Source organism: Pleuronectes platessa, chromosome 4 (assembly GCF_947347685.1).
Source record: "Pleuronectes platessa chromosome 4, fPlePla1.1, whole genome shotgun sequence".
NCBI lineage: Eukaryota > Metazoa > Chordata > Actinopteri > Pleuronectiformes > Pleuronectidae > Pleuronectes > Pleuronectes platessa.
The window spans coordinates 10,307,713-10,325,598 of record NC_070629.1 but is presented as its reverse complement, the minus strand read 5'-3'; the positions used below and the strand labels follow the sequence as shown (position 1 = coordinate 10,325,598).

The following is a 17,886-nucleotide window of genomic DNA, read 5'->3' as shown; positions in this document are numbered from 1 at the left end:
AAATAATAAAAAATGAAAAATGTTATTGTCTCCATTCTTTGCAATATGGTCCCTGCAATCCTGCAGTGAGGATTGTTCTGGTAATGGTTGTGGGAATCTAAACAATGTCCATTACCCAGACATTGCTTTCAAGAACTGCATTAAATTCTGAACGGCAATCCAGGAAGTTGTCATAGCTTGCAGCTATGTGCAGAATCTTTCCGCATGTGTGACCAATTGGTCTTCTGCTGAACTCACTCATTTCAATAAATTCCACATAGATGCTGTCTGTTATTACAAGATCAGATCCGGTGCAGAACCGCAGAAATTTCTGCAGTTTAATTTCATCGAGCTCTCTGATGAATCTTTTCAGATGATTTCTCACTTCCTTTTGTTTTGGAGTCAAATCATTTTCAAATTTCAGCAGCTGACAGACCTTTTTTGAGGTTGGTTGCAGGTCAGTTGATGATGGGTAATCTCTCTCCAGCAGTCAATGACGAACATCGGTTTTTGGACAAGGTCTATGTGTGCTATTTCGTCAAGAATTGTAGGAAGAGTCTTGGCTGTGATTCTCCTCCTGCATCCATAGCTGTCAAGAATCTCAACAAGGTCATCACAGTCAACCGTGGAGAAATCACTCATTGCTTGCATGAAAATGTCACGTTCTTCCCTGCTTACAATACAAACTGTAGAAAATTTACTTTCAGGTCACTGTACACACAGTTAAAAAGCACTTGCTCAAGGCAGGGGAGTGCGAGTTTGTTTGGTAGATACTGACAGTCTTGGTAACCTTTTAAAAGGATTCTACCAATTGCCTTCCATGTTTCAGCAGGAAAATCATGCCGAATGAAGGGCACTTTAACTGCTGTACCAAGTGTGCATCGCTCGTAGAATTCATGCCAGAAGCAGCTGAGAACATCTCTCATGACCCCGGATCCACTTCCTGCCTCTTCAGTGTTGTCTGGAAGTATGCGTTTCACATTCACTGCTTTGTTCAATATCTCTGCATCAGAGAAAGCGATGATCATGTCATGTAAAGTGTTAGCATGATGTATAACGATTGTTATTACATCCTCTGGATTAGGTGGACTAGTGGGTATGAGAAAACCCTCATAAATCAACGTGTCGTCTGTGTCTTCGACAACATCATGAAGGGGACCGAAGGTAATTTCAGCCTCAACAGACATCTCTAAAGCAGACTGGACATCAAAATCAACTGTGGCATCTCCCACTTTTAGTTGTGCTGTACTGGTTTCATTGCTGCTGTTGGATGAGACAAAAACCACATCAGATGTCTCGCTGGCATCATCTTCAACTTCTTTTGGCCTGGTTGCAACGTAAAAGCGTAACATACTCAGCTTTGTAGTCATGTACATAATGCCAATAGACTGGCAAGTTTCATCGGTGAGGCGGTTCTGTTTGAAATCCCACACCTCAAACTGAAAATCAGACACTGGTCCTTTAGGAGAGATCCCACCAGGAAAGAAAAGTTTCTGTCCTTCTTCAACAATAGCTTTTAATCCAGCATCAGTTGGCAACTGTATCTTTCTAGTGCCACCGCCCTGTTTTGTCCTCACCTGTTTGGCTCCCTTACCATCATCATGAATCCATCCTATCTCTACATATCGTTTAGTTTTTAGCTTCTTTGTGTCTGTTGTTTTTGTGTCTTCATGTAATGTCTTCTCCTTCGTGCTTTCCTTTCTGACTCTCATTTTCTCACGAAGTCTCTCCAAAAGCCCTTGCTTTCGTTTGGGGAGGGACTTTTTACTTCTGCAGAAATTGAAGACAGCAATTCGGTCACCGTAGGATGGAATGTAATTTTCCAGAGTTGCATCATCCATGAGTACAATGACATCATGGTCGATCTGCACAGAGGAGGACATAAAATAAGAGACAATGATTTTTTTTTCAATGGGCACATGCACAAATTTTCAAGTGATATTACATGCTCTCACTGTGAGACAGATTTCAGAGATGTTGCCTGCAATCATCTAGGTTACTGTATTCTCGACCCTTTCCATGCATGTAGGAAAAGCCTTTGCGTTGACTTAAGTGAAACTAGTACTACTAAACATCTGTCAGACTTGAGAGAATGGGATGAATAGAGCTGGCTAAATCATTATATATACATCTAGCCCTTGTAAGCACTGTTCTGTTTATGGTTCAAACAATAAATCAACAGGCTAATTGATCCTAGGGAGTGCAATGCCTGCACATGAATTTACATAAACACGAAGTCATGTAATGTCTTCTGTTTTAGTCTTGTCTGTCTATTTCGCGCGTTTGTATTTGTGTAAACTGGGAATCCAAAATGATGCCATACGGCTGATTTGAAAGTGCTGGGAGCATCTGCCAGTGTTTCCCCTACTATTTATATAGTATAAAGCAGCATATAGCATCATCGTCGTGCATCTCTCTGTTTGACGAAGGGCGGAGCTCCGCACCGACGTACACATAAACAAACACATGTGAACACACTAGTGATGGGAAGTTCGGATCTTTTTACCGTGTCGATTCTTTGAATCTCGTTCAGTAAAATGAACGAATCTCTTTTTGAGTCATTCGTTCGTTTCAAGGGGGGGGGGGGGGGGGGGGGGGGGGTGCAAACGATCCAAAGACTCGTACCCGGCAGATGAACGAATCGTTCAACTCCCGACCGTGTGTTTGGATCAATGATCGGGTTCATCTGCCCACAGAGTCTTCGGCCGACGTGTCGGCCACACAGAGCGAGCTCATCTCGCCGGTGACCGCGGTGCGGGCGGCGCACGGGAAAATCGCCCGGCACCTCCATACCGCTGCACGTCCACCCGGACATGAACGGGAATCTATGGAGCTGCTGATTCGCACGCTGCCAGCACATCCAGCTGGCCCGCCGCATCCGCGGACACAGAGCTTAATCTGCTGCTGATCCACTGACTATAACAACGCCGCATTCAAATAAAAATGTGGGAAAGAATATTGTACAGTATCTAATATTGTGTTGGTCATATTTAAATCATTCATTATTTTTTTTGGGGGGGGGGGGGGGGGGGGGGGGGGGGAGAGGATAAAATAAAAGAATCTCATATTAAATCTTAATCGTTCAGCCCTATTCACAAGTCATAATGACTGGTTTTGTTATTTTCACTTTACATTTACACTTACAGTTTAGTGCAGTGTAATTATTTCCCGTGATAATTAAATGCCAGTGTGACAATAAATGACAATTTAAAACTATACAAACTGTCATGTTTTACTGTATTTAATAGAGGAGGTTTTCTTAAAAAATATATGATCTGCCACACAAAAGCTGTCAGTCATGGCTGCTTTTTAACAGCGGTCACGCGAAAGGGGATGAGGTAACTGTTTCCTCTTCTGAGCCTATGGAGGTCATGTAGAAAATGATCCAAAGACTCGTACCCGGCAGATGAACGAATCGTTCACCTCCCGACCGTGTCTTCAGATCAGTGTTTCGTTCTTCTGCCAACAGAGTCTTCGGATCAGTGATTCGTTCATCTGCCGGATACGAGTCTTTGGATCCTTTTTCACGTGACCTGCATCAGCCTATGCAACAGTCCCGATGCGCGGCCACGAGAAAATGAACGAATCTCTCTTTGAGGGGACTCGTTACTCCCGAGTCCTTGTAAGGATTCGTTCAAAACGAACGAATCGTTCACGACCGACACATCACTAGAACACACACCTACAGCCACACAGAGAGTGAACTGAAGGAGAGAGAGGGCTGCCTATAAAGCAGACGAAGATAACGTAAACGTTGGCTCCGCAGCCTAAACACCGCCGACCGCCCCACGTAGCCTACTCCTTAAGCCTTGTCACGTGATTATTTTTTTATTTAACCGATGCATTCACGATCGTTACATCCCTACCAGTGCCCGGTGTAGACCGGTGTAGACAGCGAGCAGTGTTCCTCACAGCGGCAGATCACTTATGGATATTGTCCGGTAGCAGTAGCACAATCACTTAAGCTAACAAACATGCAATGAGTTAACGAGCTTGTAACATACATCATATCTGCAGCCATTTCTTCGTTTTTGCAAACACCAAGCCCCAAACCAATACATATCTTCTTCACTCACCTTCTGCTCTTCCATGAATGAAATGGCTTCTTCTGGGACGCTTCGAGCACGAAAAAACTCACTGAGGTCCGACATTTTGGGTCCGCGGGAAAGTGGGAAAGTAGTAGCCTATGTTGTGTTGCTCTGAGCCCCGAAGTTGGTTCGCTACAGGCACCAATACTTCTGACTTTAAACTCAGAATTCTGAGAAAAAAGTCAGAATTCTGAGTTTAAACTCAGAACTCACTTGTTTTTTCCACAGTGGCCCTAATCCTCTTCCGTACTTTTGTTATAGACTCATTATTGCAAAGAAGCTACGTCTTACTCACTGGGGGGGGGGGGGAAAGAGGTCCCTAAAATTGAGATGTGGCTTAGGGACATCACAAATACACTTCATTTTGAAAGATTAACTTACATCCTTATGGACAAGCTTTCGTATTTCAAGATTTTGGCCCTTTTCATTCACTTCCTTTCACACGCACCTCGCACGAAGTGACAAGGAGTTTTGTCAAAAGTTCTTTTGTTAAGTCCTGTGTTTTATTTTTTAGTCATATGTTCAAGAAAACAAATGATGATGCCATCTGCTTGTCTGTCAAATCATGTAGATGTTTGTGTGCCCTTGAGTTAAACTTATATCACCATGTTTGAATTCAAATATTATTACAAGGAAAACCCAGGATGTTTTCTGTACTTGGCTACAATTTAAACCATCCATCTATTTGTCTGGAGTATTTGTCATTCCAGTCAAATAAATAAACTAGAAGGTTCTACCTGTTTGGATAATTTATCACATGATTTGTTTTCATAACCTAACACACAGCTGTCGAATTAACAAAATGCTTACTCTGAAATTACATTAAAATGTTATGTTTATTTAATCACACGAGGCAGAATCATGTAACTTTTAGTCTTTTATTTTCAGATCACATCACAACTTGAAGATATTACTTACACACTTATGCTTTATTCTCTCTTTTCTTTACAAAAATATTATTTACACTTGAACGAGAGATGAAATACAAAATAAATAGACAGTTAACTCAACAATCCATCAGCAGGGCGCAGCAGCACAGTAACAGAAGTCTGAATCCTGCCGGTCTGAAGACAAGAAAGCGACAGTCCCTCCTCACACTTTTCATCTTTCACTTTTACTATCGTGGTCGCAGGCCCCGGGCCCTCAGCCTCGTCTGGACATGCACTTCCTCGCTGCGAGCGCTGGATCAGCATTCTGGCAAGATGGCGCCACAGCATCACTTAAGGTCACTCTGTCAGATGACGTCGAGGATCCTTTCACCAGCAAGAGTAAGAGAACAGCGGGTACTGGCTCCACTCTGCCACGTTGCCATGGTGATAGCCGTGGTGCACAGCTTGCGTGGTGTAGTCGGCGGGCAGGTGGTGAGGAGCTGGGTACTGAGCGGGGCCGGGACCACTCCACTGGCCCAAGGGCTGCTCAGCGCCGTAGGGGCTGTAGATGTGGTGGCCAATGACACCGGGCTTGCCCGCCTGGGCCATGGTCATGTTGAGGACCCCTGGGGTGTAGTCCTGGGGGGCAGGGAGGGGCTGGGGGCCGCAGGGGGAGGGCCCGATCTCTTGTGTGCGGGGCTTGGAAGAGTCGTGCTCGGGGACGGTGGCGACATCAGGGACCCTGGACTCAAAGCTGCTGCGCTCTGTGCCACTGTTGCTGCTGCCGATGCTGGAGGAAGGAGAGGGAGACTTCCCGTACTCGTGGAACCTGAGGAGGAAGAAGGAAGGTGGTCAGTGACTTGCTGATCAAGATGAGTTAACGCTCTGTAATGTCACACAACTTGACTGGTATTCACCTGTACGGCTGGTAGGAAGCAGGAGCAGGAACCAGCTGCTCTGCGTTGTACACATCTCTGGTGTCCGCCCCAGCTGGAGATTCAGTCCTCGCTCTGTGCTCCCTGTCAGCGGCCCACGGGGAGTAGCGCTCCTCTTTGACCTCACTGACCCCTTTCCTTTTGGGCAGCTCTCCTTCCTCTCCATCATAAGCCTCATAGGATGACTGGCAGAAATCTAAAGAGACAACAATCATTAGCTCAACTACAGGACAAGCAGGTACATGAGAGGAGGAGGAAGAGAGTCTAGAGTACGAACCTTGTGGACTGTCCTCCTCCGAGTCCCTGTCCGAGATGTCTGACGCCTTTGGTCTCTTCTCGGGGCAGCCTGGGTTCTTGTTTGCACGCCTGTAGAGGAACATCATTAGAACAGTTCTGCATATGAGGCATTCAATGTGATATACTGCAGATGCATTTCTGGGAAAACGGAGGCCCTCTGCAGCTGCGGGGGCCCCAGTTACTGCATGCATCTGACCAGTGGGAAACCCACCGTTTCTTATTGGTGCCTTCCTCCCGGAAACCTTTGGCGAAAGGGTTGTGATCGATCTTCAGCTTTGTAATCTGCAAGAGAATAGATGTCAGTTCAGTTAAAAATCTGTAGCAGTCATGTTGCCGCTTATGTTGGTTTAATTTAAGTACTGGGAACTGACCCTGGTGTTCTGGTAGGCGGTGACAGCTGTGAACGAAGTCTCTGGGAAGGTGAAGGTCTGGAAAACGCTCCAGCGGACGCTGAACAGGTCGTCTGCCTGGACGATGTGGAAGCGCGGGTGGTAGCGATGCATGGAGTGCAAAATGATCTGCAGAGGAGAAGAGAGTGATTCAATTTAGATTTATCCTTTCAATCACTTTTTGCTCCTACTCTAGCCTCGAACCTGAAATCCTTCAAAAGAGGCCACGTGGAATCATCATGAAATACAAAGTTGCGGTCTAGCACCCCACCTCTGAGTGCTCCTACTTACATGGCCGTGCTGGTCGAGCGTGTTGTTGGTGAGTTTGAGCTTGAGGAAGGAGACGGATTGCTTCATCCAGTGGCTCCCCGGGGCCGGAGAGTCGGGGTGGAGGTAGGTCCTGCAGGGAGGCTGGGGCTCCGCTTTTCCTGCCACCTCCCATTTCTCTTTATTCCACTGTGGGAAGAGGGACAGATAGTCAGTCAGTCTGTCATAATAGAAAAACAAGCCATTTACAGGCTGCTCCATTCCCACAGTGTGAGGAGCACGGTAGAGTGGAGAGTGACGGCCGGCAGGTACCACCCACAGAGATAGGGGCCGGTACAGTGGGCTCCCAGCAGGGAATAGAAAACAGGAAGAGATAGGAGCCTTTGATGTACAATGTCAGGAGGGGGTGATAAACAGGGGGGGGTCTTGTCTGGGGGATTGTGGTAACCCCTCCGTGAGTTCTCGGGCCAAAGCCATGACTGCTGCACATTAATAAATTAAACTTTATTTATATAGCTCATAATAAAAACTTAACCCTCAACAAGAGTTATAACTTTAACATGGAATCAACTGTAGAGACCTTAGATAGAGTCACGCATGAGGGGTCCCTCTCCAGGGCGGACAGAAGTGCAATAGATGGAAATACTTAATTTAACTCTTGATGTATATATAAATGAGAGATTGATGAATTTCGGTCTCACCTTATACCTGAATCCGTCCTCGGGGACCATGTCAACCAGCAGGATGTATTTGGCACATGGAATCAGGCCGGAGAGATTCACTTTACAGTGTGGAAACATCCTCCTGTAGAACACAGAGGTGAACACATGATGAGTATAAGAAGAAGCAGACACAGAAACACGGGGGGGGGCTCCTTTACCAGCATTTTGCATTTCATATATGTTTTTCTTACCTTCCAGGTTTAGTGATGATCATCTCTGTCCCTATTTCATGAAAGGACTTCCAGAGTTCAGGGTCCTCCAGAGTCAGCCTGAGGTTACCCTGGAGATAAGCATCAGGGCCGGCAGCCATGGAGGAAGGAGGAGGTCCGCCGAAGTTAGGCTTCAAGTCTACAAAATAAAAATGATTACTCTTAGGATTGCTTCACCAAAGAGTGAAATGTGATCCTGAGATCTGATAAAGTAAAACACTGCTTTAAATTGGAGAATCCCTTTGTAAATAAATAAATAAAAATAACTCACCTCTGATGGACTGCATATTTCAGGATCAGGAGCAGCACAGAAGAAATTTGAAAGGGTTCATGCAGGGTCAGTGAAAAATCCAAGTATCAGCGATATCCACAGTGTTTCCTCTACTCGCCCTCCTTCACATTGAGAGCAAAATCAAAGAGAATAGAAATCCAGCAGCGAAGGGAAGAGGTCACTCAGTCTCAGTGGTGTTGCAGGAGCTGTTCACGGATCTAAAGTCCTGCAGGACTGGGTGACCATGACTTTTAAGGGGAGACCTGGGGTGGGTGGGGTCAGGAGGACCATTCCCAAGCTTTGAAGTGGCACAATCATGAGTCAATGCCCCGCTGTGATTGGAGGGGGCTGGAAATCAAAGAGACTTAACAGAGCCTTGATACCATCCCCACAGGAAGGGCTGCGGAGGAAATGCATCTTTATTAACTGCTAAGAGACTTTAAAACAAATATGGATGCAGTCCCCTGCTGCAGAGCGAGGCTCGCAGCGGCACCAGAGTCTGTGTCAATACCATTCACACACATGCAACCACACGTGAAAATGCTATTTAGTGTGTTTGTGCAATGTGCTAAACACCCAGTGTGATCTATTTGACACAAGTGGGAGAAAAGCAGGGGAGGGTGCCTTTGACAGAATGATCCACTGGGATTTATGTGGGCACCTCAGTATTTTCAAGTCAAAACAGGCTTTTAAAGTATTGCTCTCACACTTACCGGACAATAAATTTAGATTAAAATGCATAAACTAATAGAGTTTTTAAACAATTACCTTAATCCTCTTCTCAGCTTTCTCCATGAGAGAAATGACGCAGTGGGTGGGAAACGCTGTGTAAACCCATCATGGTGTGATGATAACATGCACACTCTTTCTGCAGGTAACTTTTACCTGGGGGCGTCCTCAGAGGCCTGCAGGACTGTGCTGGAGGTGGTGGATGCATGTGTAGGTGGGGGGTTGTGTATTGGGGTGTCTAGACAGGCCCCTGCTCTGATAGATAATCTCATTAAGCTGGTTTCCCCTTGAAGGAGCTGGTTTCTGCATGTGGAGAGAGGCCCCCGTGTATAGGCAGGCAATTAACAGCCAGTTAGCACCACAGGCCCAAGTCGGCCTTGAATGGGACAGGAGGGGTCAGGGCATAAAGACCATGCTGCAACAAACCCAGGTCGTTCCCCCCCCTACCCTCCACATCCAGCGCAGAATCCACGGCCGTCACTTTATATTCACGGGTCTGTCTCAAGCCCGGAACTTACCGCCTCACTGCAGAGGAAACTAATGAATGCAAATGAAAATGAAATTCTGGAAGTGTTTGCATGGAAGGGAACATAATTAAAGCTCAGTTTGCTTTCCTGTTGCCACTGACGTGAAAATTTGAATTGAGGCGTCTTACACATCTCATTCAACATCCACTTTTCATTGTATTCTCATGTCTGTGCGTTGCATACAGTGCCCTCTGTCCACTCTGCTCACCGACAGCCACACACTAAAGGTACCGCATCCTTTGCTTTCAGTCTCCTGGATCACAAACCACGTGTAACTCACAATGTCGACTTTTCACTGAAGATAAATGGTCGCCTGTTTTTTTTAAGGAGGTGCAACAAGCTGTCGCATCAGCACTGAAGTGTGCATAACGACACGTTTACAGCAAGAAAGTCTTTCCTGTGAAAATATTGACCAGGTCCTCTAGTGCCGGGTCAATGCAGAATAAAACAGGATAATAACATCGGGGCTTTAATGATGCACTTAAGGAAGCAGAGAGCTACTTTAGTTTTTTAGTATGTTAATGGCCCCCGATGCCCCCCCCCCGACACCTCCTCCCTTGTCCGAGCGTGACGGCACAACATTGGCCTTGAGGATGTGTTTTTATCCACCTTATGTGAAGCCAGTTGTTGTGGAGGAGTTAGTAGTCACAGGTTCAGTGTGGCTCTCCTCACCAGCCCTGAATGCTGGGGTCCCGCTTAAGCTGTTTCACATGAGCCAGAGAGGTCACACAGCTTCTTTTTTGGGGGGAAAGGGGTAGATGCCACAAAATACTGAGAGATTCCGCTGATGAACTCCATGCAAATTAGCTTCAGATCTCAGCAGCAGAGGGGGGGGGGGGGAAGCATGTCAGTGTCAGAGCTGAGGTGTACGTTTCAGCAGCAGCCGTGTCAATCCCATTACACAGTGGCTCTGGAGGTGACAGGTGTGACTGGTAAAAGGCCTCGGTGCGTGGCCTGGGGGGACGGAGGGAGCGATGCTACGTGTGTAACGAGGCGGCCTGGGGTCGAGATGAGGCGGATGACACATCAGGGAGGTCGCAGAGGACGGAGAGAGGAGGAGGCGGATTTTATTTAATGTCCAACTATGTTTTATGAAGGAGGATACTTATTTAAAGGGACTATGAGAAACATCTTCAGGCATGTTACACCGCTCATACCCCCTGGTCCCTTGAATCCACACATCTCCTGCCTGACTCCACTGCATTCCCCCTGCATCCCCCCCCCCACCCGACCATCTTCAGTAGCTGTGGCGTTCCACCTCTCAGGTGTCAGTCTTTGGCCATTTGCTTTAACTGCACAGATCTCCCTTGTGCTCCACATTTAACAGCTGCCAATATACAGCCAGGCCCGGGGATCAGACGGCTCTGCAGCAGCCCAATAAAGAGCCCCCGGAGTGGACTGACGAGAAATCTCACACCTTTCGCTCACATTAGCCATGCAGCATGCCCTTTTGATGCTTAATTGGCCACTTTGAGGGGTTCGTAGAGATAGCGGCCCCGTGGCTGGAAACATGATGTCACAGGAGACTGCACAATATCACACGACAGGAAAAATGCCTTCACCTGACAAGTCCATTACATATTTACTTTATATGCTTAGAGCGGTTGTGTTGCAACAGCAAATGCAAATCCCCCAGATGGCACCAATGCATGTTCTATATTTTTCTCTTTTCCGAACTTTTATTAGTAAGAATTGATCAAATTTAGACAATTGTGGTATTATCACCCCTGCCCTTGATTAAATAAAAAATATATGAGTACCTACTCTCTTCTCTATGATCATTATCATTATTAGTTGTTTTTTTATATTGTTTATTAGTTTCATTTGAGGGGCTCTGTTGGCTGAGAACTTTCTGTGCTGTTCTTTGTCAAATCTCAATAAATGAAACCTGAATTCATCATTTTCTTTATAAACTGCAGAAGCTTTGAAAATACAAATAAAAAATATATAAAAAAGGGAGATGCAGCTTCCCTGTCCTTAATGCAGAGGGACCATGATCTCACGCACACAGACTAAAAGGGGCCGGGCGGGTTCACATTTGGTCGAGCCCATAAGAAAACAAACCTCAAATCTAGCTTGCCCGGTAAAGGGGCCAAATGACAACTTCACAGCAACTTCATAAGACACTCCTGGAAGTTGCTAATGAAGACTAATGACTTCCCTCGTGTCGGAGACTTCACACCAGAGTGTACGAGCCCTTTGACCGCAGGGCCTGTGGTCAGCGGGGTGGTCCTACAGATACAGCACGGGGACCAGAGTGAGGGACTTTGCCTGATGTTAAGTCTGGAGTTCAAAATCATTTCAAGGAGAGATCATTGGCACTATCTCACACTGTAATCAAACATTTTAGGGTTTGTCAGCGACAAGTCAGTCTATTGTGGAGTTTTTCGGCAGCAATGAAATTCACTGTCAGGATCAGTGCTGGTGATTAACTTAAATAACATGGTTTCAGTTTCTCAGGCGACACTTGCTTCACATAAACGAGACTCTGTTTTGCTGCTGCTACCACGCTGACAACTAAATAACTAGTGTATATTCAAGTAATTCTTACAACCGCCTTCCATTCTGATTGAAAACAGAGGGTTGTAGTTACAGAAAAATAAATCACTGACCCATGATAAGGTAAATCTGCAATTTATGCATTTAATTCCTGTTGGGTGGATAAAGTCGTCACGTTTAGTCTTCTTCATGAGCTGTAAACTGTGTTAGAGGTGCTCACATAGGCAGGAAAACGTCAACCACATCTGCAGTGAATTATTAAGAGTGATGCAGTAGGTTTTAATACATTAATAAGAATTTAAAACAACATGGAGTGTCTGCTCATGCATTATATTCACTTTCCTGAAACACTGTACAGGTAACAAGTGTCGGTGGTGCCAAACTACAAAGCTTGATCTTTAAGGATGATCCCAGTGAAAGAAAAAGTGCATGCGAGTGTTGTATATTGTTGTAGATGTGGATTTCCAGAATCTGTTTGAATTTTGCGTGATTAGATTGTATAAAAAAACAATAGATGTAAGAGTAACAGATGGTGCTTTTAACCCTTACTGTCTTTCTGAGCTCAGGAGCCTTCTGCTGACGGCTCATAAACCACCGTCTTATCTGATGCAAGGAACTCTGTGGTTTAATATTCTCAGGAGCAAACGGAACAAATGTTTTTCTCAAATATATATTTTGGTTTGACATGGATAATGCATTCAGCCCAGACACAGAGAACAGTTCCCTTCCAGCAGCCTGAGCCAGGGGAGACTAGTTTAAGCCTTCCCCTGGTCTCCTCTTGAGCCGCGGTACATTCGCTGAAAGGCAGCGGAATAGTAAAAAAACTATAACACTAAAAACAAAAAACAAAACAATGAAATCAAATACAAAACAATTTTTTTCCTCCATCAAGGGTAATAGTTAACACGTAGTCAGTTGTGTGTTGCTTTAAAAATAATTTTTTAGACATCTTTCAAAAATCAGTAAATATCTCTTTAGAAAATAACCTGTAAAAAACATTCTATTGTCTTCCTCTGAGTTAAGCTAGAATTGTGACAAATTTACCAAAGTGGTTTCGAATGTAAAGGCATCTGTAATCAAGAGTCTGCCCCAGCATGCGTCTCAATTCCACTCAAGTCAGGAAAGAGTCTGTTAACGCCGAGTCGTTTCCTGAGTTGACTGGAATCTAAGCGGCCTTTAGCTCAACCCGACTCTCACACATGCACACACTCCTCAAGCTTACTCCTCCACCCATTAAAGCCAAAACGTATGGAAAGATATTTGGATTGTGATATGTAAAAAATCTAATTCCATAATAAGCTAAATGCAATTTTCCATATCATTCAGATCAGTGCTGGTGACAGGAAGTCTTCCTGGTACAAGAACTGCTCGTCTTCGCTACAAATGCACACAGAACAAAAAGAAAAATATACATCAGGACAATTATTATTACAAGAAATACAGTGCATACAAAAATAGCACAAAGTTAAGTGCTAACTGAAAGAAACATCCCAAATATTAAGTGTAAACATTTCCAATCTGCTACAGGCTGTGAGGCTCCACAGACGACCCTCGATTGCATCCGATGTCCTCATTTCACCTTTGTGTACATTGAAATATGTCAATCATCAAAAACTGTGTGTTGCAGATTAAAATCTCATGCTGGAGGGAAAGGTCGAAGTGGAGGACAGCAGGTCCGTGCTGCTGAGCGTCAGTCCACACTGAGGCACCTCAGATCGGGGAGTTATGGGGGATTTAGCTGCAGCTGTGAGACAAGGTCAGCACACGACAGTGAGAAAGATGCATCAACACGCGAGAGGCCGGCTTCAGCCACCGACAAGTCGTTCACTCAAGATCCAGCGTACGGCCTGGTGCACCAGAGCTCACTAAGCTGATGAGTGATATGCATAACTGGCACGTTACAGACATGCTGTGAGACTAAAGCCGCTGCAGCCGTCGTCTGTCATGCACACCATCACTGCTGACAAGCACAGCAACACAGTGACATGACAGCCAATGACAACACTGCGTGTTTGCATGAGAGGATACAAAAGCATCAACAAACACAGCTGCAGTGATGTGCAGCACTTATTTTTTTCTTGGGTTGTTTATAAAGACGGGGGCAGAGGGTTTGGCAGTCAGGCTGAGTAAAGTTCAGTTTCAGTGTGTGCACGAGGCCTCCAGAGGCTCAGATGTCCATGTAATCCTCCTCCTCCTCCTCCTCCTCCTCGTCAGACTCGCTCTCCAGAGACGACTCCTGGCTCGACGTCTCCTGCACCTCCAGCGCCGGCTGGCTCAGAGTGTCCTTTTTGACTGTGGCTGCAGACTGAGACGACAGGATGACGTTCTGTACGGGAGCAGACAGCAGGGGGCACTGTTGAGACTACAGCTCAGTCAGATACTGTACTGAGTGTAGGGTTATATTCACAAACACACACAGAAACACTCACAGATGAACATGTTTACAGGCAGACTGCGTACCTTAAGTCTTTGTTTGGTTTCCTCTGAGATGCTGCCTTTGGGGGAGAGAAGAGTGGGTGTCGGAGGTGTTACTGTGATTTCTGGCGGGAACTTGGTTACTGTGGCAGGGATGAAAAGCTTTGGCATGTTGGGGGGGACACGGGAGCGGATTCGGCCGGGGTCTGGAAGCTTGGATTGGTCGTTGCCTGCATACTGCTGCTGATCTGTGAGAGGAGGAGGAGATGACATTTTCTAAATATTTACACGTTTAGGGAAGAGCTGCATTCCTGTCATGCTTTTGGTTCAGAGCTTCAGACCTGGACAAGGTTGTGCTGTGCTACATGTGGCAGTTTCCTCCTGGAACCAGCCCACTGTGGAGTCTTGTCCTTGGGACACAGTGGCGAGTTTCATCTGCTGACAAAGGTGCGACTCCTGCTGACGGTACACGAGTCCCTCGGTGGACTCCTCCCGCTCCTCTGTGGGCAAAAACAAAAAAACACACACAACAAAAAAATACAGGTTAAAACCTCAACATCGGAAAAAACAATCCAGGCAGCTTTGTAGTTTTTTAATTTGAAAATACATTTATAACATTGCAAGTGGAGTTCAATGTTATCTTTTGTTATAAGACGAGGGAGAACCCAATGAATATCATGGCATTACAATTTGTATGCATTATTTTCTATTGAATCAAGATGTTGAGGCTGCACAAATTGTCTTATTGGACATAAAACCACATGAGTAAAACAAAGTTGTTTTATTTTAAGGAACGATGAGAGACTAAAAGATTATTCCCATATCTATATTAACTGAACTGTCTATGTACTACTTGTAATGCCAGTAAGGTTACAAGGTACTGCATTCCTTAAGCTCAGGCAGACAAAAACATTCTGACACTCTTTCAGGCTTCACCATTAATGTTGCCTTGGAAACAGTTACATAACACAAACTGGTGCAGCGTCGCTTGATACTAACCTCTGTGTGTGTGCACGTGTGTGTGTGTGTGTGTGTTAGTAGGCAAACTTGATTCTACACCCTTTCTCACAAACCAGGGCAGCTGGAGGTTACAGACTTTTGTTTAACTCAAAATTTCTGGATCTATTCAGTGTCTGCAGATATAAAGATATATAATGATTGATTGATTGTCATAAAGCTAGCAGACAGTTTTAGTTTGTCAGAGCTTCTTCACACAGACACAGATCACATTAACCAACATTATGATTTATTTATGTAAAGAGTTTGAATTAATATCATCTGAAACGCCAGAGTGTATCTATGTTTCATGTCAAAATGGCTGCCGTGAAACACTGTTGGTGTGAAAGATGATACAATTGACTTTTCTCTCTCAGCTCAGTTCTGTCTTGTTTTTCCAATTAAGGAGAAAAACACATTTCAGTGCCTTCGCCCTGTTGCAGACTTCCGACAGCTCATTAATTCAAGTGTAGCTCATTGTTTTTTGGGCCGATTTTTCACTTAAATATTCTGAAATATTAATTACACTGGAGAGGAAACTGAACAAAGAACACAAAATAATGAGGAACTTCAGATTGTGAGAGTGGAGTTTATTCTAAAACTATGATTACATTTGATTTGTGAATTTCAGTTTGTAGAGATCAGCCTTACAGACCGTCACAGGGCACAATTCAGAGACCTACATGTCTATGTAAATTTAAATATAAAAAATCAGGACATGGACACAATCTTGTCATCTGCCACTGATCTCAATAAAGATTGTTTTGTATCTATATCTGAATTATAATATGAATGGTTAACAGGAAATGTTGATATAAGTTATTGTTTTATATTAAATATATTCATATAAGAACAGCGACCATAGGATTCTACATGTTTGGCTACATGATTTAAGGATCTTCCTCTGGGGCGTATTCAATATGAAGCAACACCTATATGAAGTTTGTAACCCACAAAATATATCTGCAGATATCGGATGTAAAGGTAATGATTCAGAGCGCGACTACCGTAACAAAAGAGAAACCCAGAGGAGACACCTGGTTGAGAGTCAAATGCAACAGCTCCACTTACTGAGCACTTACGGTATCAGACAGGAAAGAAAAAAAAATTAAGACAGCCTCAACAACAACAGGATTGACTTCACTTACTAAATGTTGTTTATCGCCCTCTAGTGGCTCTTCTGGCCTCATACAGAAAAGCAAATAATTATTAAAACATTGTAAATATCAATTACATCTAATAATGTAAAAGACGGGGGGCAAATATTAGGAAGAATTCACAACCAATTACTACATGGTGGAGATTCAGCCTCATATGTTCATCTGGTGGTTTTATTTTTCCATTTCATGCCATCCAGAGTACAAAAGGAACTCAGGATTAAGACACAAGTGTATGAATTACATCTTCAGATATTAAACATGACGCAGACATAATATTTATCAAGCAGAAAAGTCATTATGATGATGAGCATGGATTGTGACAGAAGCTTGTGAAGGCAGAGAGAAGACTCACAATCTGGAGGACATTGATTTCTAAAACTGGGGAGCTGACAAAACCCAAAAGGCAAAACATAACCAGGCCAGAGAGTGCTGTTATATAACAGAGCCAGTCGACAGGCGCCCCCTGCTGATCTCCAGGACTATTAGGATCTTTACAAAGTGAGCTGACAACAGCAGAGCTCCACATCAGCAGGAGTACAATGTTAACAAAACAGAGCATTTAATTAGTGAAATCCTTCTAGGATACGAGCGTTCAATGACATGTGTATAGAGGGAGTATTAACATTTGTTAAAGTGTATGTGCATTTAATTAACTGATACCATGAAGTGATGACAGATGGTGTGAATGAGGGTCGCTGTACCTGTGTGTGGTAGGAAGGCCATGGCTGCAGCAGGGTGGCTCGCTGCTCTCCTGTGCTGTTGCTGATCGTGGAAGCTCGAGGCTTGAGGCCTGGACACCTTGCTCAGGGGCTCGTACACCACTTTGGCTTGGCCGTCCTGGATGGACAGCGGGTGGCAGACGGAGTGGCTGAGAAGGACTGGCGTCGGCAAGGAGGCGGGGAAGAATAGGTCTCTGTGATCCTTGGGGTACTTAGGGGTGGTCGGGGCATCTCCTGCAGACTGTTGGAAACAGAGGAAGACCAGGGGTCGTGAGGAGGTGAAACTGAACCTGGAGATCGATCTGCAGTAATAAACCATCCTCTGCTCAGGTATATTTCGGAGAAGAGCTCATCATCCTCCCCGGAGACCGAATCGGCTTCGAGGCTCCGCGGCAGAAAAACAGAGTGAGCCACAGTCGATACTGATGAACTTTCCAAACAACACACATCTCCTTCACAAGATAATGCTATCCTAAACTGAGTTGTGATGTCGTTCCTCAGGGGCTCACAGGCTTTCTTGTACACAGGGCAGTTTGCTGGGCGTTGGGTGCTGGGGCTGTGCTTCACCCCAGCACCCAGTACACAGCCCTACACCACACTAGATCCTTCTGAGCCCCCTTACAGGGCGTCCTTTTGAGGAGCACTTACAAACACAAGAGCTGCACAAACAACCTGTGACAACAGGCACCCGGCTCCCACGGCAGCTGTCATGGCAACACAGAGCAGCACAGGTAAAAGAAGTGAATAGTATGCACCTTCCCTAGTTTTCAATTTCAAATAGATCACAAGCTGGACGAAGAACTTTCTAAGCCTTA

The 17,886-nt window shown here is 45.0% G+C and overlaps 2 protein-coding genes across 5 annotated transcripts in view; both read right to left on the bottom strand.

Moving 5' to 3' along the window:
* Positions 1-5,323: 5,323 nt before the first annotated feature.
* tbx16 (T-box transcription factor 16) lies at positions 5,324-8,042 on the bottom strand. The gene is made up of 9 exons (XM_053421556.1): positions 8,027-8,042; positions 7,738-7,894; positions 7,526-7,628; positions 6,849-7,013; positions 6,540-6,686; positions 6,380-6,450; positions 6,149-6,237; positions 5,854-6,067; positions 5,324-5,765 (listed from the first exon to the last, which is right to left on the bottom strand). The coding sequence occupies exons 1-9, from the start codon at positions 8,040-8,042 to the stop codon at positions 5,324-5,326; spliced, it is 1,404 nt and encodes a 467-aa protein (XP_053277531.1).
* Positions 8,043-11,900: 3,858 nt separating this feature from the next.
* The window catches only part of cabin1 (calcineurin binding protein 1), a 44,546-nt gene continuing 38,560 nt past the window's right edge, over positions 11,901-17,886 (bottom strand). For 2 of the 4 annotated variants that reach the window (XM_053420512.1, XM_053420514.1), the window contains 4 exons: positions 17,054-17,312; positions 14,538-14,696; positions 14,242-14,444; positions 11,901-14,134 (listed from right to left, as the gene is read on the bottom strand). In XM_053420512.1, coding sequence (XP_053276487.1) covers positions 13,949-14,134; positions 14,242-14,444; positions 14,538-14,696; positions 17,054-17,312 — 807 coding nt within the window. In that variant the 3' untranslated portion in view covers positions 11,901-13,948. The remainder of the gene's footprint in view (positions 14,135-14,241; positions 14,445-14,537; positions 14,697-17,053; positions 17,313-17,886) is intronic. The other 2 variants (XM_053420513.1, XM_053420515.1) reach the window with 1 other exon arrangement.